Source organism: Euprymna scolopes, chromosome 3 (genome assembly GCF_053919585.1).
Source record: "Euprymna scolopes isolate OS-2025 chromosome 3, ASM5391958v1, whole genome shotgun sequence".
NCBI classification, from domain to species: Eukaryota; Metazoa; Mollusca; class Cephalopoda; order Sepiida; family Sepiolidae; genus Euprymna; species Euprymna scolopes.
This window is the reverse complement of record NC_136484.1, coordinates 73,622,998-73,649,550: the sequence shown is the minus strand read 5'-3', so window position 1 is coordinate 73,649,550 and position 26,553 is coordinate 73,622,998. Positions and strand designations below refer to the sequence as shown.

General features: G+C 34.3%; 1 protein-coding gene across 1 annotated transcript; it reads left to right on the top strand.

Moving 5' to 3' along the window:
- The first annotated feature begins 13,126 nt into the window (after positions 1 to 13,126).
- On the top strand, positions 13,127 to 13,525 carry LOC145261147 (uncharacterized). Its single transcript, XM_080119450.1, has one exon. The coding sequence runs from the start codon at positions 13,127 to 13,129 to the stop codon at positions 13,523 to 13,525; it is 399 nt and encodes a 132-aa protein (XP_079975576.1).
- Positions 13,526 to 26,553: the final 13,028 nt, after the last annotated feature.

Sequence of the window (26,553 nt, the reverse complement as noted above, 5' to 3'; positions counted from 1 at the left end):
GGAAGGAAATGGAAAGTCCGAAATGGTATAAATGAGGTGAAAGAAAACCTAGCCTTCAAAGAAGTCATTGGGCTCACTCAGACAGGGAAGTCTGAACTGGGAATGACCAGCATTCAAAGATGGTCTACGGCTACAACTAAAATCGCGCCGAGCTCTGGTCATCGAGGAAATAAGGAGCAAGGAGGAAAGTAAAATACTCTTAAAAGCCATTCAACAGTTACAGCAGGGACAATGGACAAACTGGGAAGAAGCTATGCAAAGATCCATTACGTGGAATGACATTTGGCAAATGTCGCCGCTAAGGTTGAGTTTCATAATACGCTCAACTTACGACAGGCTTCCATCAATGACTAACCTTGTCAAATAGAAGAAGGGGGATGATCCAACCTTTCCTTTCCTCAGACTATGGAACATGTTCTTAGTTCCTGCAGAGTGGCTTTTGCTAATGGGCGATATACGTGGCGACACAACAGGGGATTGGAAGAACTGACCACAACAATAAATAACCATATGAAGCCCGAAGCAGCTAACATAAGCCACAAGTTTTTTGCTGGGGGAGGAAAAATGTGGATCGGATCAAAACGTATAATTAGCCCATTGCTAATACAGAGCCAAAATATTCTTGGAATCAATGATGATTGGATAATCGCCGCAGATCTCCATGGCTGGCAAAGTAATTATCCAAAAATTATAAAAGGAAAGGGTCAACGGCCAGACATTGTTCTCTCGTCAATAACAAGAAAAAACTCGTCTTGATTGAATTGACAGTGCCTTATAAGAGCCGGGTAGAGAAGCAACACCAATACAAGATGGAGAAATATGAAAACCTAAAAAGAGAGTTGGCTCGTGAAGGTTACGTTACAATTCTTCGAGCCGTTGAGATTGGAGCAAGAGGTTCCATTTCAGGCTTTTTATATCAACTTTTAGGACAGCTTGGAATTAAAGTCCGAAAAAGAAGCGCAGCTAATAAGCGTCTAACAGAAATTACTGAAAAATGTGCCATCTGGCTCTGGGTGCAAAGAAATACCGAGTGGTAATATGTGTCCACAGTGCAGATTTATTTATTCATTTATTTAATGATTTTCATTTTCTTTGCTTTTGTTTAATTATTTTTTACAATTTTTAGTTATTTATTTTCTTTCTTTTCTTTTTTTCTTTCTGTTCTTTTCGATATGAGCGCGACTTAACTTAACGGACTTGATAAACGCAGCCTTTAAATTTAAACGTCACGCGCAGAAACCCACAAACCGTTGCTCGTTACATGAAACGCGAATCATTAAACATTTTTACTGCATTCTACAGTTCGTTCAAATGCGATTCAGCGAAAGTGGCCGATGCGAAAAAGCCGTAACAAGAAAAATACTCACCTAGATTGGATTTACAATATCTTATAACAGCCGGGTAGAAAACGACATTAATACGAGAAGCATGAAGTCAAAAAAAAAAAAAAAAAAGAGAGAGAGAGAGCGAGAGCGAGAGAGAGAGCTGACGCTACAATCTAGGCGAAAAGGAATACCGCATTATATGTTCGCGAGAGTTTACAGTGTAGTTATTACTGTGAGTAGATTTATCTTTTTTTATGTGTTTATGTATACATATATATATTTTTTATTAATGTTATATATATATATATATATATATATATATATATATATATATATAGTATATTATTATTGTTTATTATTATTGATATTAACATTATTTTCTTCAATATGTGCGCGTCCTAACAAATATGTCAGACGTAGCCTTTGAACATTGAACGACATGTGCAAAGCCGTTGCTCGTAACAAGAGCCGTTTAATTATCAAACGCCTTTTCTTTTAACGGTATTGAGCAGATAATTGGACCTCACATCAGTGAGGGGCGCCGATACGCACACAAGCCGTAAAGCAGAAGGCCCCGAAACGGTGCATATTCTCTCCTGATGATCCAATATTATCTATAAGACGAAATACCCCCAAACATGACGATATAAAGTTTTAAAGATAAGCTATGAAATACCCCCCAAAAAGCACCATCTTATAAAAATTAGACGAGGAAAGCCCTAGAAAGGCGCTTTATCTCTCCCTTAACATTGACTTCATCAAAAACAAAACAGCTAATAAACATCAGTATATACAAGCCTATAAGGTAAGCTGTTTCTCTCAAATACATCTTCTGTTGTTCGCTTGCTTCATAGCGAGTTTCTACTACTGTTCCAGTAGTAATTTTTATCCTCTATATAGATAGATAGATAGATAGATAGATAGATGCATTAAAAGTTCATAATTTTATAAAACACAAACATTTGCGTATGTCAATTAATCTCTTGGAACAATATGTAAATACTAAACATAAAAAGTGAAGCGGACAGACAGACAAGCAAACCGACGTAGATATCATATAGAAGACTTTTTTAAGGACGGGCAGGTTATAACACCTTGATTTTAAATGGGTGCTTTATGTCAAATTGATGGTTGAATATGGTTAAATTTGTACCCATTTTTGCACTAAATACTAATCACTATAAATCCATGATTGTGGATTGAATGGATACCATAATACTTAGTTCTCTACACCTTATCATAACAAAAGTCCATACAAAATTTCAGCTAAATCGATCTAGTAGTTTCTGAGAAAAGTAAAACAGACAGTTTAAGAGTAATATGATATAGACAAGTTCTTCAAATAAAAATTGTCTTTTTATGGCGCTCTCAAATGCTCTTTCACGGATATGGATTTATAGAATGTCATAGCAAAATCCCGCTTTTATGAATTTAGCTTTAACTTGAACCCTTATTTCATTATGAACTTTCTAATTTATATTTTCACAAAAAACTGAATTATAATAATTCTAGTGGCTTAACTTCATGAATAAAAAAATTCCCACATCAAATGCACGCTTTATATAGCCATTCGGGGGGGGGGGGGGGGTATTTGGTGCTTTCTTTCTTTTATTCCTCTTTTTTATTCCTATTCCAAAATTAAGACCGACCTTACGTTAATCTTTATTGTTCATCCAGTAGAAACATAACGTTTACACTGAGGTCTACATGACAGTTAAGAGAAATAGGGTTAAAGGATGACAATACGGGTTTCTTGGATACTTCAATTCTCGACCAATTCTATTTTTTAGATCGCTTGCTCACAGAAATATTTACAAAATATCATAACTGACAAAAAAAAAAAAAAAAAAAATACACCGGTTGTAACAACTACAAACTTAATTTGAACTTTTATTAAATTCTTATTTTATTTATAAATTTATAGTTTATCCAATTGTATATCTGTTCTGTCTAAAGACGGTATGATGATATTGTGGTCTTTTTGTTCGCGCCAGATGTCCATACAATGGAAATATGTCATAGACTCCTATAAGGATATTAGCTATAAACAGTAATAACAAGATATATTCTGGCACTACATTAACCAGATTACGTAGATAAAGACTGTTACAGTTTAAACAAAAGGACTACAATAATATCGTGGAGTCTCCATTCACGCTGAACGTCCACAGAATGCTCAGTGGCAATACATTACATATAAAAAATGCTGCTGTAGAATTTCCACATGTCTTACTAGTTTATATAATTACGGCAATACCTAATGGTTCGATTACTTTCCAGATTTAATCTGTTCTTTATTTTTATTTCAAATTCTTTTTAGGAATAATATTTTGGGATGAACAGATGATAGTATATAAGGTATTTATTGTGTTGTTAGTTCAACCTTTTCATTTTACCTTTTATTCTTTGCTCCGTCACAGATTTGTTCCTTTATTTATTTTCTCTTTTCATTTGTAAAAAAAAGGAATTCCAATGTATTTTTCTAAATATTTAAATAACGTTTTAATACGTTGAAAGGGGGAAAACTCAATTAACTGTCTCTATAGTGAGAACTAAGTTTTTTGTATTTTCAGAAATTTCACTGAATCAGTGCCAAAGTAGTTCAGTTCTGTTAGCCAATATCAAAGTTTTAAATGTTAACAATATGTTACAAAACCAATTAAATTTAGGCAACACCAAATCCGAGTTCCTGAGTTCTGTTGAACAGCCTTTGATGTTTATTCGTCCTACATCGGTAAATTCTCAAAACTGAAGCAGGATATTTTTTATTTTAATAATAAAGTCAGTTTATTGCTTATTGACAGCCCTCATGACAAATATGTTATACTGTTAATTGTATTCCAATATTCGTTTATAATTTTTTTTCGATCTTGTGTGTTTTTTTCATTCTTTTCTCATTTTCTACACAACCTTCAATCTTTCTCGTACGCATCTTATCAGTCATGGCATTAATATGTCTCTCCTTGCTCGTTTGATAGATTCTCACGCCAACTGCCCAAATATTCTTTTGGTTAAAACTTCCACTCTGAAATTCTTGACCGAACTAGTTAGCATAACTCCTTTCCTAATCTTACGGTTTATTTGTCTCTTAACTGTTCAACCCCATATGCTCCTGACTTAATCGGATATCAACATATTATGCAACAATTATCGTATTTTCACCGTTTTGTTACATTCCAGTACTACCCCAGTTAACCTTTATTATTTATCTTTAGCAATCTTCCTGTCCAACACGAACATTCCGCTTATTTACTTACTACTTATACTTTCCACTAACCTATTTTGTTTGTAAGCCGAACCATTAAAAGAAATCTGATTCTTTCAACAACATTCACGCTACAAACAAATTCGTCGTTATCAGCGTTATCCATTTGTGTATCCGAGGATTATAAGTATTTCAACTTTTTAGTGGACACTTATCTTTCTACCAAAGCAACAATACAACTACTACATCTTTTTCTCATAAAGAGTTTCAGTTTTAGGATCAACAGATAATATTCTGTTAGCATCAAGTCGCTTACTTGACCCCAAGCAATTTTCCTTGCCATTAGTTTGAAAATTAAAGATGACATTAAATATTGATATTTCTGTGTTCGGTATTAGATTTATATAAATCTAAATAACTTAATACTGAAAAATAACAACAACAGACACAGTTTAAAAACCTACACAAAAAAATATTTATAAGTTCCTCAGCATAGCCTGTGCTAAGAATTGGACGTCTGTTTTTTCTTCAAACTGTAATAATCCGTAAAATAATAAAAAACAAACTGGAGATATTATTTTCACCTGAGAGTCGGACATCACTTAAACAGACCAAATACAAATTTATAAGCGTATAAATATTTTCATTTATAAATGTTTAATTCTAAATTCTTATTTAAAACTGAATAAGCTATTTGCTATGTTAAATACGATTAAACTATTTCCCCAATAATATTGTATAACCGATTTGTAATACTAGAACTTTTGTTTTTACATTAAAGATAATATTGAATGTGACCTAAGGTCCCCACAAAGCCCCCTTGCACAATGCATTGCATATTGTTTTTTAAAAGTCTTTTATTTCGCCATGTAGTTAACAAAACCCTGCTGTCTCAACACATGCTTAAAAGTCTTTCCAGACACCATGAGGCTACATGTCTTGGTCCTTACCACATAGTCCATTTTTCCTTTTTTTTCTTTCCCTTCTCTTTATCCACTCTGACGTCACATCACACACCGGCTTGGTCATTTGCATATGTGTCATACGGCAGTTGCTGCCAACACGCATCAGTGACTCTGCTTCAATTTGTCAACCTGTAATTCTGCTGCAGTTCCTGTACAATCAATGCTTACAATGCGTTTCCTTTTCCATGAACTAATCAGAGAAAATTTCCTCTTTCTGATGGCTTTCCAACGCAGCATATATTAAGCATATGAAAGATCTTACAAAATTGAGTGCAATTAATACGTATTATTCGGATTGTTAAGACTAGTGTTCTAATATCGGTTGTTATTTTCACAACGTTTCAGCCGATATAACCTCCGGCCTTCTCCAGGTGTGTCCTGACAATGGCTCTTATATTGGTCAATGGTGTAAAGAATGTTTTGTTTGTTTTTTTTGTTTTTTCAACAAATCGTAGCTGTTATGCTACAAAATATGTGATAATGAAATTAATGTGCCACATTAGAGACCTTGTTGCCTAGAATAGATATTCTATAATTGATAATTCAATCATAAGTTCAATTTACCACGTGCATAAATATTTAACTTTCTTTAACAGGCAAATGCGAAGTTGGGTAATAATAATAATGTGCCAACGTTACGCACCAGATTGCTAAGGATATATATTCTAAAGTTCATAATAATCAATTCATAGAAAATTAAAATTAAATTTACAGAAATATGTACACACTCTCTAAATATTAACATTTACAAAATAATAATGTGTTGATGTTACTCACTATGTTACCTAGAATATATATTCCAAAATTCATAATGATCTGTTCATTAGTTGAGCAGATTAACTTATATATATATATATATATATATATATATATATATATATATATATATATATATATATATATATATATATGCTTCTGTTTATGAAGAATTTTGTCAGAGAAAAAATAATGTTTTTCACCTTAGCAAGTTTCTTTTGTGAAAAATTGACCCCTCTAAATATCTATCAATATCGTATAAGGCCAAACAAATGAGTACAAAAGTCTATTTAAAAACGATATATATCTTTCCACTAACAGCAGCTGGCTTGTCGGCTCAAAGGATAGAGCACATGATTGTCACGATCAGTCGGGTCAAATTTGTCTGTGGTGCAAATATCAAGGATAATGTGGGGGGGCCAGTGTTCAATTTCACTGTATCTTTAAAGAAGTGTTAGTTCATAGGTTAAATGTTTTGAAAAGTAGAAAAATGCCAATGTTTATTTTTTCACTTGCAGTAAAATGAAAAAATATAACTTTCTTAGGTGATAGGCTGCAGAAAACTAAAATTGTTAACTGAAAACCGAAGTGAACTGACTTTTTCGCCGGAAGGATACCAATATCTGAGTAGTTGGAGGGTTAATTGAATGTTCTATGATCCAGCCGGTGTTCATGTCAAACATTGGCTCCATTATTCACGTTTCTCAATATACACAAAACCGGATGTTCCATTTGATGCAAGTTAGCTTAGCAACACAAACAGAAATAAAAACGGTAACAGTTTATTTCTGGCTTATATAAAGAAAAGAAATTGGCACACACAAATCCAAAATAGATATTTCTTCTCTTTTGTCTGGTTTTAATTCTAACTAAATAAAATTTGGATACTAAATAGGAACACACACACACACACACACACACATATACACACATACACACACACATACACACACACACACACACATATATATATGATGAAAATAATGGAAATAGTATTCCGACAAAATAGAGAAATAAAAAGGAACAAACCGTATTATGTGTTCATCAACGTTTCGTCTTTATTTCGAGACTTCCTCTGGATGAATGAGATTAAGAAACAAAAAAACACCAGTACAAAATATTTGAAAATGTTTCACATGCAAAGTGTGACGCTGTTCTATTTCAGAAAAAACGGAAAAAGACGTTGGAAATTCAAAACGGGGGGGGGGCTTGCACTGTTAAAGAGAGGGAATTTTAGTGACGTCATATAGTCGTTAATGTAATTTTAACAGATATGAACGCAGTTAATATTCTTACTGGAAAGAAATATATCTGTTGAAATTCAGATATAGGTTTGTAACAAAAATGAAATAAATGTTTTTTGTTTGCTATGTAATTTATTGATTGAGATTATATGTATTAATTATTACAGGGGGTGTTTGAATGGTGTGAGAAGGTTAACCTGTGTCTACAGTTAAATTATGTTCTTTTAATAAAAGTTTACTTATTAATGGCGCTATGTTATAGAAAATTATTAAACAGCGTACAGGTTTCTATAACATAGCGCCATTAATGAACACATAATACGGTTTGTTCCTTTTTTATTTCTCTCTCGCTCTCTCTCTCTCTCTCTCTATATATATATATATATACTAGCCGATCCTTGTCCAGGCATTCGTCAGGAAATTAAATTTATTGAAGAAATTCCATGCCTCAACCGTGAACTATTGAATATTATTACTACTAATAATAAAACCTTAGACTTTTTTCTCCAAACGTTCGGTATTTTTGGAATGCCAAACGAGTCAATTTTGGTCTCATATGACCAAAGCACGTTGTGCCAAAATTCTAGAGGCTTACTTACATACGCATTTGCAAAATCAAGCATAGCACGAACATGCTTTGGCTTAAGAAGGGGAGTTTTCCTTGCTGATCTAGAGAAGATGTCTTTAAGGTGAAGGGTTCTACTGATTGTGTCCTTGCTACCTTCATTGTTTTCCAAGTCCTTCTGCAGCTCTCCAAGAGTAATTGTAGGCGAATTCATAACATTTCTTGCTAATGGCTTTTCAGCACGTTTGGTTATTTTTCGAGGACGACCTGATTTGGCCAAAGGAAGAGTTGATTTGTGAGACTTCCAATGCCGAATTATTGTTCAAACAAAATTCAATGGAACCATCAACTGTTTGGATATTGTTTTATATCCCAATCCACTTTGACGAAGACTTAATCTCGTTTTCGGAGCTCTTGACCAATCTGTTTATTCTTTCCCATGATGTGGTTGCTTACAATACGGTTATTAGATAAAGAATGACGCAGTACTTTTACTAATTGCTTACTTCGATGTCTATTTATTGTGGGACTCAGTTGGGTCCACAAGAACGACACGGGAAAACACATAGTAGGTGGTTTGCAAGTATATTAAGGAAAGGTACAAGGATATAGAGAAAGATAAAGAGAATAGTACTAGTTGCAGGTATCAGTAAGATCTCGCTCCCCAAGGTACATTGAGATCTTGCTCCACTGTACCAGCCTTAAGAGCTGATTATATAGGATCTGGACGAGTCCATTATGGGGTGAGATCTGGTCTCAAACACTATTGCATATTCCTGAACATTCTAGAAGCTTCTAATGATTTTACCATGATAAACCGTCATAAAATTATTGAGAAATCTAATGAATTTGATGTGTTGTAAACTTTTGTGGTGCTAATTACTGATGTTAACATCCCATCCCATTTATCCTGCCCCAGGAAAGAGTGACTATCTCCCCTTATATGAGGAGAGGGCCGCCAAGGGTAAAACCCCGGATGCGACTAGTCAGTTAGATTTTCCCTTTGAGACCAGTCGCACGTGTTAGCGCTTGCTATAATAAAGTTTTATCTCATAACACATTCATGTCTGGACCTTGGTTATTTCATCTTAAACATCTGGTAGCAGAGCGTACGAAGATAAAAAAACAAACAAAAAAAAACAAAAAAAAACATAATGAGTTCCAGAATATTTGAACCACCACGACTAAACCCAGAATTTTACGATTCATGGAAACGAGAAATTGAACTATGGAAGATAGCAACGAACATTCCGCCTTCAAAACAAGCTCCCGCTGTATTTCTTTCGCTCACCGGACAGTCTCGCGCTGCTGTACTAGAAATGGACATTTCATTACTGAATGCCGAAGAAGGAATGGACAATCTCATCGAAAAGCTGGATACACTTTTTCTTCAGGATAAAAACCAGTCTGCTTTCATATCCTACGAGAACTTTGAAAGTTATCAGCGTGAACCTAACGCTTCCATAAATGACTACTTAATCCAGTTCGACAGGCACGTAGCGAAACTCAGGGAATTTAAAATAATTTTACCAGAACCCGTATTAGCCTATCGCGCGTTAAAGTCTGCCAATCTCAACCCCGAAAACGAGAGATTAATACGCGCGACAATAAACAACCTCACTCTAAAAGATATGGCTCAACAATTTAAAAAAATTTCATGTGAAAACTTAACCACGGCTAGACCACAAAACATTTCCATAAAAAATGAAACTGACAACGTCGTTTTTAGTGAGGCAGACACACAGACACAGGACAACAGTGAAATACTATACACGAGACGACGTCATGCGTATAAGCCTGCCTCTCCCCCTCACTTCACGCGTAGTAGCAGCACAAATAATGGCAGAGGCCGGCCACACAATTATAACCGCTACCCAAATCGAAATTTTTCGAATAGTCAGACTCCCGTTTGTTACGTCTGTGGATGCAAATTTCACTATGCCAAAAAGTGTCCTTATTCCCCAAATAATCACCATTCAAGAGAAAATATGGTATTATTAAATGAACATAAAAACGATGTTTCCGGCAGTTGTGAAGACATCGCTAATATAGTGTTGCTTAATCGACGGGAGTCGGAGAACTCGCTTTTCGGAGAAACCATAAATTGTGCTATTTTGGACTCTGGTGCGTCAGCGACGGTATGTGGAAAGAAATGGTTGGACTGTTTTCTTGAAACCTTGTCCGAGGACTCAAAAAAAGACATTCTTTATGATGAGGGCACAAAATACTTTAAATTTGGAGATGGTATGAAAATAAAATCTCTACAAAAGGTAACTTTGCCATGTGTCATTGCAAAGATGAAAATTAAAATAATGAGTGATGTTGTTGACGCTGATATCCCTTTGCTACTAAGCAAGATGGCCATGAAAAGAGCCCAGACAACCCTAAACTTTAATTATGACACAGCGGAAATGTTTGGAAAAAAAATAAGGTTGCTGTGCAGTGTGCACCACTTCTGGCCACTACCACATCCCTATATCTACACCTCCACCAGACCGGGGTAAGTTACGATATATTTTATTTTTAAACAAAATTAATAAAAAGAGCAAAGTCGAGAAATTAAAAATTGCTACCAAATTACATCGACAATTCAGCCATCCCAGTGCACAAAAATTGCACAAAAATGTAATCTTGTCAAAAGCTCTGGTTTAAAAGATGCTGAATTTATGGATATACTGAGGAAGCTTCCTCTTGCTTGTCAGTCCTGCCTCAGGTATAAAAAACCTGCACCTCGACCTGTTGTAGGATTTCCCTTAGGAACTCATTTTAACCAGACTGTAGCCATGGACATAAAGGAAATTAATGGACATAAAGTACTACACTTGGTGGACCATGCAACCAGATATAGTGTCGCTGTTAGGCTTACAAGTAAGGAGAGCTCTGATATACTCACTGCCATCTTCAAACGCTGGATTGCATATTTTGGTGCTCCAGCAGCTTTTCTTACTGATAATGGCCGGGAATTTGACAATCAATTCTTCCGAGACATGGCTCAAAACTTGAATATCATAGTCCGTACCACTGCTGCAAAATCCCCCTGGAGTAATGGATTGAATGAAAGGCACAATGGTGTTCTGGGAGAAATGGTCAAGAAGACTTTAGAAGATGCTCGGTGTAACTTTGATGTTGCTCTCTCATGGGCGGTCAATGCCAAGAATGCACTTCACAATTCACACGGCTATAGCCCTAACCAACTGGTTTTTGGAAAAAATCCCAACCTGCCTTCTCTCCTGAATGATCAACTTCCTGCACTAGAAGGTGTGAGTACTAGTCAAATTGTTGCTGACAACCTCAATGCCATGCATGCTGCAAGAAAAGGTTTCATAGAGTGTGAAGCCTCTGAAAAATTGAGACGAGCTCTCCGTCATCAGGTGAGAACCAGTGTAATTGATCAATACAAGAATGGTGACCTTGTCCTTTTTAAAAGAAATGAATCTGATCGATGGCTTGGTCCCGGTGCTGTCATAGGTTGGGAACATAAACAAGTACTAGTCAAACATGGAGCCACATACGTTAGAGTGCATCCTTCACGCTTAATTCCATATCCTGACACATACCACAACACCTCTGAACACCAAGACACCAGTGTACGAACAAAACCTCAGAGGCACAACAATGCCACCACAAGTGGTTATGTGCCAATAGATGAGGGCAGTGAAATTGATGACCCTGAGCAGAATGAGGCCAATGAATGTGACACGTTACCCAAAGTGGCCACCAAATCTGTACAACTGCCTAAACCAGGCCAAACTATAATATGCAAATTCACCAATGATGAAGACCAAGAATGGAGAAAATTGAATGTGATCAGTAGAGCTGGTAAAGCCACTGGCAAAAATAAATATTTAATGAACGTTGCTATGGAGGAAGGTGACCCATTCTGGCTAGATTTTGAGAATGGGGTCTTGGAATGGGAGAAAACAAAGATGACCAACCCCTCACTAATGAAGCCACGGAGGTAAATCTAATGACTGACTCCTCTAATGACCAATATGATAAGGCCAAAAAGAGAGAACTCCAAAGTTGGGTTGAACACAAAGTCTACACACAAGTATTAGATCAGGGCCAACCAAAAATATGCACAAGATGGGTCTACACCAACAAGGAGTTGAATGGAAAACAAACCTTTAAGGCCAGACTTGTTGCGAAAGGCTTTCAAGATAAAGATGCCTGCAATGTTAGAAATGACTCCCCAACATGTTCAAAAGAAAGTTTACGATCAGTCTTAGGAGTTATATCAGCAAGTGGTTGGGTATGCAAATCCATGGACATCAAAACTGCCTTTTTACAAAGCAAGCAATTAGATCGACCCGTCTACCTTCTTCCTCCCAAAGAAGCCAATGTATCCCCTGGTTACATCTGGAAATTATCCAAATGTGTTTATGGTCTAACAGATGCATCTCGATCCTGGTACCTTACACTTAGAGAGAAACTAGTAAAGCTAGGGGCCACACCATCAAAATATGACCAGGCTATTTTCACTTGGCATTTCAAAAACAAGCTTCAAGGCATAATTGCCACTCATGTCGATGATTTCTGCTTTGCTGGTTCAGAAACCTTTGAGAACAAAGTCATTAATGAACTTCGTAAACTTTTCAAAGTGAAATCTGAAGAAGTTGCCAAGTTCCAATATATTGGATTAGAAATAAAAAAAATTCAATAGTAACATCAATATTGGACAAGATGAATACACAAAGAAACTCAGACACATTCCGCTGCAGAATGGAAGAAGGCTGGAAGACAAGCTGACATCCACTGAGATCTCCGAGGCCAGACAGCTAATCGGTCAACTCAACTGGCTAGCCACTCAAGCTAGACCTGACCTCAGTTTTGATGTCAGTGCATTGAGTTCCATATTAAAACAAGAAAATGTGGAATGTATAAAACAAATAAATAGGACTATCAAAAAGGCAAAAAAGGATAAATCCCAAATCCATATTCCCAATCTTGGAAACCCTAAATTGCTTCAAATTATAGCATACAGTGATGCATCCTTTGCTAACCTAACTGACGGTGGATCACAAGGTGGCTACATTATTTTTCTGATTGGTAGTAATAACCAATACATGCCAATAGCCTGGCAATCTAAACGCATCAAAAGAATAGTCAAAAGCACGCTTGCTGCGGAGACTTTGGCCATGGTTGATCTTACTGAAGCCTGCCATTATTACAGAAAATTGATACTGGATTTGCTGCAAATGGAAGATCACACTACAAACATCAAGATAACATGCAAAACAGACAATTCCTGTTTGTATGATGCAGTGCATTCTACCACACAAATCCTCGATAAAAGACTAAGAATTGAAATGGCCATCCTTAGAGAAATGGTTGACAGAGGAGAAATTGCAGAGATATCCTGGATACCCACTGACAAACAAATTGCTGATGGCTTAACAAAAAAGGGAGTCCCCTCTTTTAAAATTCTAGGATTCACATCTGAACCCAAGGAACAATCTCTCTAATCCTTAAAACACAGTGTCACATAATTTTATTAAATTCTTCTTTTTCTTTCCCTTTCCCTGCAGATAACCCTTTGATGATGTCTCCTGAAAACTTTCATCAGCACAAGAAAGGAAAGCGGGGAAGTGTTAACATCCCATCCCATTTATCCTGCCCCAGGAAAGAGTGATTATCTCCCCTTATATGAGGAGAGGGCCGCCAAGGGTAAAACCCCGGATGCGACTAGTCAGTTAGATTTTCCCTTTGAGACCAGTCGCACGTGTTAGCGCTTGCTATAATAAAGTTTTATCTCATAACACATTCATGTCTGGACCTTGGTTATTTCATCTTTAACAATTGAGTTTTCTGTTCGCGTTGTGTTAAATTGTTATTTTTTTATTTTTCCCACTGTTCTTATTTTAGTTTAAATACATTTTCTATTTCATAAAAAAGTTTCATTGCCATTTGGAAGCTAGAAATACAAAAACTGACAGTTTCAAATGTGTATTGTAAACTTTTGCGAGGCACTGTATATTTGTGTGTGTGTGTGTGTGTGTGTGCACGTGTGCGCGCTTGTATGTATGTATAGTAGCCTGTGTGTGCATATGCACATGTAGGTGTATATGTACACATGTGTATGTATGTGTATGAGTATTTATGCGTCTGTGGATCTGTGCATTCTTGCGTATGTGTGTATGTGTATATATATGTGTACATGTATACGTATGCATGCATGCTTGTCTGTTTATACATATGATTATTTATATATACTTGTATGTATATGGGAATGCATGTATGTTGCATATAGCTATATATGAATATGTATGCATATATGTAGATGTCAATTGGAGATGTATGCATGTATATCTGTACACTTATGCACACAATTTTTTTATGTAGGCGTTACTATTAGTTCGTTGTAAAAATATGATAATAATAATAATAATAATAATAATAATAATAATAATAACTATTATTATTATTATTATTATTATTATTATTATTATAAATATTGTCATTATTATTAATACGCACAGAGTGGCCTTCGAGCCAGGACCACATTTAAATATCTGCCCTGATACTACACTTAACCTTTTCTGTCCTCGGTCAGTGAATGAGAAATCCTTCATGATGGAAACAATTTTATATTTATTTTTATTTTCATATTTATATTTATTTTTGTCCCTATCCTGTGTGCCCTTTTTCTAAGAGGAGGGGACCGGGATTTACTCCACATTAAACACCAACGTTGTCTCTAACTCTGTCCTCGTGGGAAGGTATATTATTATTATTATTATTATTATTATTATTATTATTATTATTATTTAAAACTATCACCATTTTTATTAATACTTTACTGTATTTATCTATTAATATTTTTGTTTTAACTATTATCATTATGATAATTATTAATAACATTATTTTTACTATTCAACAAATTTATTTAAGTTTCTAACCATTTATTATACATATTGAAATCAATTGCGTTTCTTTTTTTGCCGTTTAAAATAAATGCTAATGCGTTGCAAAAAATTTTTGAAAATAAAAAAATATAAAATATAACATTCTTCTTCCACAAACGGCAAAAATAATTCACGCGAACTCTTTCGAGCATTGTTGCAAGGAATGAATGCTGTTCAAATTACAGTTTCAGTTTTTTTTTCAACGTTTTTCATTTTCATTTCGATATTTTTTGTGACCAAGGGCGGAGGACCACTTAGAATATAAAAAATAAAATATCAAATATAAAAAATAACATCGTTTTCATCCTTCAAAAACCCTCATAACCTTGAAATCACTATTCTAGAAGCATGCATGGACTTTTAACATTAATATATATATATATATATATATATATATAGTGTTTTATCCTTTTGGGAATCATCAGTGCAGCAGGGTGTTATGCTTACCGCCGGTTGGGAGATTCGAACCCAGTAATGAAGCCATCTCTGACTCCATTAGCAAGAAACAAATCCACATGGCCACCATTGACCATAAGAAACACAATTGAAATTTCAACTTAAATTTTAAATGTCAAGACGGTGATAGTAATCTTATGATATGACATCATGATCTGTGCATATGTGTGTGCACTTTACTTTAGTCTAACTATATTGATTTTTTTCCCTCCCATTTCCTTTGTCAGTACGAGTTGAAATACTTTCACATTGACTGTTGAAGAAAAAAAAAAACTTTTTTTTTTTTTTGCAATTAAAAAAAAAACAAGTTAGTAAGTTTTTGCAATACTAAGAATAAATAATCTCTGTACATTTAGAACAAGAAACAACAAAAAAGCAAAATATATAACTTTATGCTAAGCATTACTTACTGAATCGTTTTTTTTTCTTTCCATAACGCAAAATATTTTATCTAAAGTGCTTCAGAATATGGTAAATATTTTTTAACACAGTTTTCAACAGTCTGATCACATAAAGACACTGTGAAAGTGAGGTTTTTCAGTTGGATTTTCAGGCTGGGAAGTAGCTCAGTGGTAAAGTACACGATTTGCATATATAATGTGCAACATTTGAATGTCAATATCTACGCTTATCACAGTCGGATTAATCTACACTACTGGCCTTAAGTGGTTTAAATGTGATCTATATTTAGTTTAATTTAGTTTTATACAAAGAGGATACAAATTTAGATATCTTCTATATTTGTGGAAATTTAACAGTAGGTATTAGATATCAATTAATATATGTTCCCAAGTTTCAGAATCTTCTATTTTCGATTTTCATAGAATTTGATCCATCGTCATTTGATACCAATTAAGCAAGTGTTTCTGAATTTCAAGTTCTAAAGCTTAAGCCTTAAATAGTAGACATTCTGTAGAATTAAAAGCACGTAATGAACTTGCATAAGAATTAGAATAAGTATTCTGGGATAAGGATTATAAATATCACATCTTGATTTTAATCTTCGTAAATGTATGTAAAAGAGGTGCAAAAGTGTTCTGTTTCGGAAATTAATTTTGTGTCGATTTTAAATTACCTATCCCAGCTAATTTTACTTCTCCATCATGAGAATCCCCACCTCCAAAACCTTTTTCCCCAGGATATTTTGATAGAAAATTTTAGTCCGGAACGGCCACATCTTATTGCCTTGAAGCAGTCATATTTTCTTTGTATGTTCGAGGTTAATCATATTTCACCTCGTTAAACTTCAGGGCCATTTACATTTGCAATAATAATTTCAGACACCCAGCAGTGAAATCAAGCGCTCAACTCTAGCTTAGTTTAACCGAAACTCCAGTTTTGCCTGCCATTCGTTTGTAAACAAGTTTTTTTCTCGGTCAAAATTTCCAATAGCTCGTAACAAAAGAAACATATTTTTATGTTCAAATGTTCCAAATACAATGATTTGACAGGGAGCGATTCGGTTCTCGCTTAGTGAAGTTGGGGTGAAAAAAGAGTTATAGGGCACACATAGACGGAGATTAGGATAATATTTGTAATGATTTAAATAGAACAATAACAAAGAAAGTTCTGGCAAAACTGATTGTGTTTACAGCTTTTGAAGTTCAACTTTAATCACAGGAAGTTCTTCTACGTTCAAGAATAAACGGCTCTTAAAATGTTCTAATAGATAGTCGCGTTCAGTAAAAGAGAAGAAGGTTCGTACTTGTTGATAGCTGGACGTCCCATTCGAAAAAGACGAAGAATAGAGCGTCCACTGATTGGTCAAGGAGGAACGACTTGGCTAATCAAACAGGGTATTTCTTTTAGAATAGGAGGAATGGGCAGAAAGAGAATTATTTATTGGAGAAAAGAGAAGTAAGCCTTCTTTTTATAAATCGCTTAAATCGTTCCTTTTGAATTTTCCTAACCTTGTTACATATATTAATAGATGCGATTTTTTAACACTAATATAGTACAAACCTTAATCGTAAATCAACCTGGTTTTGCATTTATATACTTGAGTGTTAACTTTTTTGTTGTTATAGTATTTTGTTGTTGTTTATTTATTTATTTATTTTTGCTTTCAAGCTGTAAATTGCTTTGATCATTTCGGTTCATTCAGTAAATCGTAATTTGAAACATTCTGGTCAATAAGGGTCCTCTTCTATAGAAGCACCAATGTTTCTTTTTCTACACTGGTCTCACAAAAGAATGGAATCTAATATATTTCAGATCAATGTTCGAGAAGTGTTTTTATTATTGAAGTGCGTTTTATTCAGTTGTCTTTAGCATAACACACTTGTACCTAATCATTCTTCCAGTTCTTTCCGTTTTCTTTCTTCTGCTGCTGCCGTGTTCTTTAGTTATCCTCTCATTAGTTCTCTGCAGAGTTCATTTGCCTATGTGTAACATTCAGCTAGCTTCTGTAGGCTTTATTTCTTGTTTATTTCGAGCAGGAATTTATCTGACTGGCTTAACAGTGTTACCTTTTGCCAAACCTGTCAATGTGCGAACTGAGAACGTAGGCGAGAACATAACGTGGGGCAATTTTCTTTTAGAGTCAAATATTTGAATATTTTACTTACACTAAGAGTTGCCTGCACTAAAAGAATAAGAAAGCAAGACACGAAAGAGAGACAGAAAGAGAAAAGCTGAAAATGAGTTTGTAAATATTTTAATCTCTTCTTTTTCATCAAGTAATAGTTGCTTATTTTTGTATGCAAGAAGTCAATGAAATTTTAAAATATGGCATGGCTTTACTTATTTTCTCAATATTTAATCTTATATAAAACAAAGTGATATTTTTGTCTGTATGAATCTGTTTGTAAGTAAGAAACTACACAAGGTATATATATATATATATATATATATATATATATATATATATATATATATATATATATATATATATATATAAACTTTACAGTATCAGATTTATCTCTTTCTTTTATATAACAAAATGATTGCAGAAATTCCCCTCTGGACCAAAGTATCGTTGGTTTGCTACAACAAATTCCACATACAAATTCAATACACCTATGCTAATAGCCACTATATAATGTAGCTTTCGAACACCATTTCAAACACATTATGTCGTGATAATAAAATGCTACATTGCATCCTAGGAGCAACACCATCACAATCGCAGCATCTTCAGAGGAAGAAATCCCTATTTTTCTCTCTAAATATTTTATCTTCCCATTGCTACCAGTTGTCACCAGAATTAATTCTCCATTCTCCACAGAATCTGTGATTACACCGATCGTAACTGGTTCACAGATATATAGACCTAGCATAATCTTTCCAATTACCGATTCATAACTAATAAATGCTACCTTCCAAAGTCCGCCCATTCTGATTGGTATCAACCAATCAGAATGGACGGATTTTGGAGGGTGCTTTTATTAGTTATGAATCGGTAATTATGCTAATTACCTAACATTAAAATATAATAAATATATAAAATAAAAGACATGTTTTTATGCCGAGAGTCAACTTCATTTAATGCCTATGTCATTTCAGACATGTAAGACGGGCAAATACACGAGAGAGAAACTCATTAAACAAACGTTAACTAACCCATTCACTTGCTTCTTTTTTTTTTTTTTTTTTTTTTGAAAGATGGTTTATCGCTATAAGATTCTCCTACGGCGATGACGACGACTATGTGAAAGATTATCATTCTTTGTCGTCATTGTCGTTGTGGACGCCATCTTTGTCAGTACATCAACAACATTGAGTTATTTTACTATTAAACACAATGCGTGTACATTAATGATGTTTTAAAACCACGCATTACTTATATACTGATTAGTTTAGCTCCCAAATATTTGCAACTTTTGTATTTAAGTTTTATGTATAAACAAAAAAAAATCAACAATTATATCTTCGTTATAATTAAGTTGAATAGGTTAGCACCCAAATATTTGCATTTTTTTTACTTCTTATACTGACATTACTGAACGAAATCAACTGTATTGAAGAAGTTGACTCCCAAATATTTCCGTTGTCTTTTATTATTATGCTAAAAAAAAAAACGGAATTTTATTGACCGAAATAAAACGAACATATTTTATGCCACCAATTTTACTTACGCTTCATATTTTCTTTGAAGAGAGGCACTTCCAATTGCGTTTTTTTTTTTATTAAGCCGAAGAAATACGGAAGTTTCTTGAACGAAATTAACTAAATTATTGAAGAGATTAGCTCTCTAAAATGTGCATTTTTAAAATTATTATGCTGAAAAAAAATCACAAAAGTATACTGAATGAAATCAACTAAATTATTGAAGAGATTGACTCCTAAATATTTCCCTTGTTTTTTATTATTGTACAGAAATAAAAATAACGGAAGTTTATTGACAGAAATAAAACAAACTTATTTTTTGCCACCAATTTTATTTACGCTACATATTTTCTTTGAAAATGGGTACGTTCCATTGCGTTCTTTTGCTTTTTTTGTATTATTATGCCGGAAAAAAGGGAAGTTTATTGAACAAAATAAACTTCCTTGAAGAGTTTAGCTCCTAATTATTTGCGCTTTGTTTTATTATTATGCCGAAAAAATAATACGGACGTTTATCGAATGATATAAAACGAACGTATTTTTTGCCAACAATTTTATGTATGCTTCATGTTTCTTTGAGTAAAATTCTTTAATTTTTCTTTTACATCTTAGCGAAAAGACATTATATGTGTTGGCACTTCACCACTGTACATTCATTTTGGCCACTGGCACCAGTGCCTGTTATTTTACTGGGCCGGCAGTGGCTCCCACTAACAACCGTAGTTTAACTGTTTTTGTATTTTTTACAGGTGGGGTGGGCATAGTTCCACCGTGGTATACGGGTCCTGCTTGTGGTAAATAAAAATGCTGTAATATTCATTCCCTTTGAGTACAAGCTTTCGGGTTAGAATTCATATCAAAATCAGACTGGCAGCCTCTCTGACATTTTTGAGGAAGGCTTGCTTGCTTTCAGTCTGAGATATGGTCCTGTGCAATTCTAGGAAGTTCGCCTTTCCAGGCTTTGCCTTCTTACGATTTAAAATGCCGACAGGGCTTCCCATGCAAATTTTTGTTTGGCCAGAGTACTCTTTCTCTAAGGTTCTGGTTTCAAATCCCATTTTCTGACCTTGTGTAACATTTTTCTACTGTGAAAGGGAGATAAATACATTCACTCCCTTTGAGTTACTAGTGACCAAATTATTCCATTACATTTTTCTTTTCTTTCTTACTGGTAGTTGTTTGAAAAACAGCACTGAAATAGGTTAGACAGCAGTCTTTCCTTACTTTATATTGAACCAGTTGTGCAAGAAGGAGAGAAACGGATGGGGAAGGGCAGCTGAAGGTATAAGTAGAGTCAGAAAGAGGGAGAGAGAGAAAGAGGGGGAAAGAGAGAGTGATTTTAACTCTTCTATGTTGTTATCCATATTCCTGGCAACGGCGGGTAACCCTATCAGTAAACTATAAATCCGTTATTTCCTTTGTAACTTCAGTGAGATGACAAGCATCCGAATTTAACAGAGAAATTAGGTTTTTAATCTAAATCTATTCCGTTTACCAATGAGTTAGTTTCACAGGAGGTAAGTGGGGTTCCTCAGCCGTAGTGAAGGCAATCTATCTAGGAAAGCAAACTGATGAAAAAGCACAACGGAATAGAAACGAGTCTGTCAACCCTGTAAAGCAATCTTCTAGTGATGGGGTCACAAATAAATCACCCACTTCCAATTTGTCATGAACCAGCGTGAAAGTAGTAAGGTTCAGAAACTGTTAGTGCGAAATCTAGTCAAATGGAGACAGCGAAGCATAATTATCTGCTGAGGTGCAAAGATTAGAATATTTTTTGTGGGGTATTAGTCTTTTTATAAAGCTTTTTCTCCCCCTCCCCCATCCACTCCTCCTTGACTACTTGGCTATTCAGTCTCACTCTTTTTTTGGGGAGGGGGGCTGTGATGTGGTAATGGGGGGGGGGAATTAGAGAACATAAGTATGCAGCTTTAATGTTGTTGGTTCCATGCAGCAGTTTGTCTGGTCTGCGCTTGTGGTTCATGTGTGTTAGTCTCCACATTCAAGGGTTTTCCTTAATACTTCAGCTGTTTTCATTATTCTTGTGCATTGTATTTTTCCAGTCATTCCTCTGATTCCAATTTCTCACATTCTTTTTTCAAAGTTTTTTTTAGTTTGTTCCTAGTACTCCTACTATTATAGGTATTGTTTTGATTTTCTTCAACGTACATATCCCTTTCAGCTTTCTGACTAGCTCTGTGTATTTGTTCCGTTTCTCCTTTTCTTTGATATTCTACCTGTGGTCAGCTGGAACAGCAAAGTCTACGATCTGGCAGGATTTTTCTTTCTTGTTAATTATTACAACGTCTGGTTTTCTTGCTTGGATGGGTTTATCAGTTTGTATGTCCATGTCCCTCTTGTTTTCAAGTACTGTTTCCGGCTTGTGTTTATACCACTTCTTTGTGCATTTGAGATGCAGTTGTTTGCATAATTCCCAGTGTACTACCCTTCCCATTTGGTCGTGTCTGTTCTTGTATTCCTTTTGGGCCAGTTTGCTGCATTCACTTATTATATGGTTTATCGTTTCGTCTCTTTGTCACTAGAGTCTGCATTTACTGTTTTCTTGTGTTTTATCGATTTTTGCTTTGATGTGATTGGTTCTTATGGAGTTATCTTGTGCTGCAGTTTTAGGGATTTATTTTCTCAGTTTATATGTCCTTTTCGCATCCATGTCCAAGTGTTTTCGTTATTCTCATCTTTTGTCATCCTTATGAATCTTCCATGTAGTTTTTTTTCTTCCCATTTTTCTTTTCTCGTCTTATCTTTTATCTCTCTGTTTTCTGTTTTGTCGATTTTCTCAGTGTTTCTCGCTTTCATAATTATCCTTTCCGTGTTCTGTGTTATGTATTTTTCAAATTCTTTTTTGTGTCATGCACACAGTCTACTATACAAATTAGTCCTCTCCCACCTTCTTTTCTTTTCATGTAGAGTCGGTCAACACCGTCCTTTGGGTGTAGTACATTGTGCATGGTCATGAGTTTCCTGGTTGAGGTGTCTCAGTTCTTCTTCAGTCCATCCTATGAAAGGTCCTGAGTATCTTATTAGTGATACTTCCCATGTATTTATACCGTTTATTAAGTTTCTGCTATATAATTTAGTTTCTAGAAGTTTTCTTGTTCTCCTGATTTCCAATTCTCTCTTTCATTTCTGTGGCTTTGATGGTGTCTGCTTCCAGAACTCCCACGTATTTATAGGCGTCTTGTTCCCCTAGTGCCCTCATCTCCATTTGGTTGGGTAGTTCCATGCCTTCTGTTGTCTCCAGTTTTCTCTTTCTTATAACTAGTAGTGTGCACTTTTTCATACCAAATTTTATTTGGATATCCTGGCTGAAGATCCTGGTAGTGTTTATTAGAGTCTCTAGTTCTTTTCGGTCCTTGACTCCACAGTGTGGTGATATCTTACACCTTTTTTTATTTCTGTCTTTTACAAAGAACTTCTTTTATTTATAGAATCACATTTATTCTGCACAGCCATAAAAATATACTATTAATATAACAATTTAATATTTGGATTCTTCAAACTACTGTTCTCATCTTATTTTCACAAAGTTTCGGTTGATATAAGCTTCAATTTTCTTCAGGTATATTTTGTTGATAATCTTTCTGTTAAACTAATTAGTGAACGTAATTTTGAACGGAACTATATATTTAATCAACATGAGTAGCATGCTCTCGTTCTATCAACCATGACTAGGTAGAAGTCCTAAACAATTCACAATTTATATTCTGAGTATCACCTGCACCTTTAACCTCGAGAAGAGTGTAACTTGCAACTGAATTTCACCAAGTACTTTATACACTATGCCACGGGTCCATTGGGATTAATTAAAGGCTTCTGTTCAAAATTCTATGCAGCTTCCCAAGTTAGACAGAAAGATTCCTTTGAAGAGGGCAGAGATTACATCAACCGAAACTTTGTGAAAATGACAATCAAGATGAGAATAATAGTCTAAATAATACTAATAATCAATCTTCATCTAAAAAATTAAGGCAATTTATATGTGGACATTTTCATAAAAGCCATCCTTGGAAATATTGGGCATGTTTTTTGTGTGTAATGATTTTGGTTGTATAGCAACATCCAAATATTCCACACCAAAATAGGGTATCGATTTTTCACATATGTTGCTGCATTTTATGCAACTATTAAAATTAAGTATGGATTCAGTTGATAAGTTGTAACTAAATAAAGAATGACGAAAAATATTTCACTGATTTTTTTAATATGTCAAATAATTTGTATATGTATTGGTATTGATTCGTGCAACAACAAAAAATTTCTTTACAACTTTTTTTTAAACTTTGGTTATGAACGGTCAATATTTTTTTCTTTCTTCATTTATTTTATTTTATTATCCGTGAGAAATTCAACCATAATTGGCATTATTGATTATTAGAAATAAATTTTTTAAGTGAAAGTTCTGTTTATATTTATTGAAAAATAAAGATGGATTTAACCCATTCGATTGGATGAGATAATGTGCAAAACGGTGCAAAATGTGATATAAAGAAAAATCAGCTATGAGCATTATTGTCATAAATCCCAATTCTAACATATATCCAAAGTTGTGGAAAGATTATTCTGTATTACAAATATTTACATTAAACTTTGACACTGTTTTTTTTTTGTTGTTGTTTTTTTAGAAATAATTAATTCGATATTTTGTCATTAGACCCTATAGAAAAAAATCTGGAATTAATGCTGCCATACCTTTAAAAAAGTTTTTTGATTTTTTTTCTTTTACAAAGGAGTTACCACTTTTTAAGGCACGAAGGCCACTCGAGGATAAGGGTTAATAAGTGTACAGTAGTCATTAGGACAATAGTGTAGTAATCGTTAGTAGTGGAAATTTGGTATGATTTGATTATTTAAGGGGACGGTTCAACAAAACCACAAGAAACCAATCATCTTCTAAGAAACCATAAAAATGAATAATGATAATAATAATAATAATAATAATAATAATATGGAAGTGACCTAGACTTTGTATGTACGAAACGTCTCTACCAAACTCCTTTATATTTGATATTTTATTTGACTTTGAACTTGATATATAGAGTATTTGGACCTCGGGAACACTTTCAATTTGATTTTTAACCTATAAAAAAATAACTGCTGAGGAGGTCAAAATTTAAAAAATAACAATTGACCTTGGCAGGAGTAAATTGTGGTAAATAAACTAATAGGCATGTATACAGTTCAAACGCTAACAACAAAGGCTGAAGCACTAAATAACGACTATGGCTGGAGCATTAAATGTTTTAGTTCAGACTGGAGCTGATGGCACTGAAGTAATTTTTTAAAAACATTTGAAATAATTACTATATATATTAGGTACAATATAATAATTAATAGAAAATTTGCTCTAGAATAATGAATCCGAAATTTACATAAATTAAAATATAATATTCATACATATTTTACGACCGGCATGCCAGACGACCTTCTAGTGTTTATATATATATATATATATATATATATATATATATATATATATATATATATATATATACAGGGGTTGGACAAAATTAAGAAACACCTTTAAAATTAACAAAATTTATTTTAATATGTTGTAGGTCCACCTTTTGTTGCAATCAATCACTGCCTCGATACGGATATGGAACTAACAGCATGCCTTTTCCATAAGCGCCAGCGAGAACTAGCAGATACTAGGCAGATGGCAGCGATCAGGATGGCTTTGTTGTTGTGGGAGGTCATGTTTGTGATGTTATCAACGTATGACTAAACGAAGTAGTCCAGCGAGTTCAGATCGAAGAAGGAATAGCTGGGAGAGAAAGGTACAAAGCTGTATCTCTCCTTCTGAAACAAAGCCTGGGTCTTTTTGGACTTGTATGCTGGCGCCAAGTTCTGCTGCAACACTCAGGGTTTGTCAGCGGCCACCTGATTGCACCAGGGGATCACAACACTCTTCAGCACATCCAGGTACACTTTGGTGTTGACTTTCAAGCCCACTTTGAAGATGTGAGGTGGCACACTGTGTCTCTCACTTGAAACCACAGCAAAGACCATAACCGTGTCAGGAAACTTTGTTTTCATCACCTTCGGCACGTCTATATTATTCGTGACAATCAAGGGGTGCATTTTGAGGGTGCTGGCAATGGTCCTGTTGTCATAACTTGAATCTGTAGAGAGGATGAGTTGTACAGCAGCATATCTCCGATCTCGCTCGTTGAATATTGTGTCACTTTCAGACAAGATAGAAGGCTCCTATCGCTCTTGGAATTTGTACACAACTGGTCAACGAGTAGATGGTCTGCATCAAAAAAAGAAAACCGGTTTTCATCAAAGGGAAATGGAATTATGTCGCCTTTTCCTGAGCGAGAATTTTATCGTTCCACATTGTATATATATATATATATATAGAGAGAGAGAGAGAGAGAAAGAGAGAGAGAGAAATATGTGTATATATATATATATATATATATATATATATTATATATATATATAAAAACAGAGATGTGTGTGCCACAGACGATTTCTGATTGGTTAATCCAATAATCACATCTCCTAAAAAACTATGGCTCTTAACTTTACCATAAAATATTATGGCTTTATTTATTGTCCATCTTGGAAGGGTTTAATTTTTTCCTAACCTGTTATTTACAAATTACAAAAATACGAAACTTACACAATCTAACAATCCAACCTCCGACATCACGGCCGCCATTCTGGTGCTAGCCGCACACACGTACACACAACACGAAAACAATGTTTTGAAAATCTAGCAAAAATTAATTTTCCTGAAATTTTTCAATATTTAAAAATAAATTATGCCGGCTGATAAAATTTTAAAACTTTTTTTAAAGCTAGAAAGATAAAATTTAAAAATACTTATACTTATTTTTCTGGTGCTAGCCACAGACACGTACACACAAAACGAAAACAATGTTTTGAAAATCTAGCAAAAATTAATTTTCCTGAAATTTTTCAATATTTAAAAATAAATTATGCCGGCTGATAAAATTTTAAAACTTTTTTTTAAAGCTAGAAAGATAAAATTAAAAATACTTATTATTTGATAAAATTTTAAAACTTTTTTTTAAAGCTAGAAAGATAAAATTTAA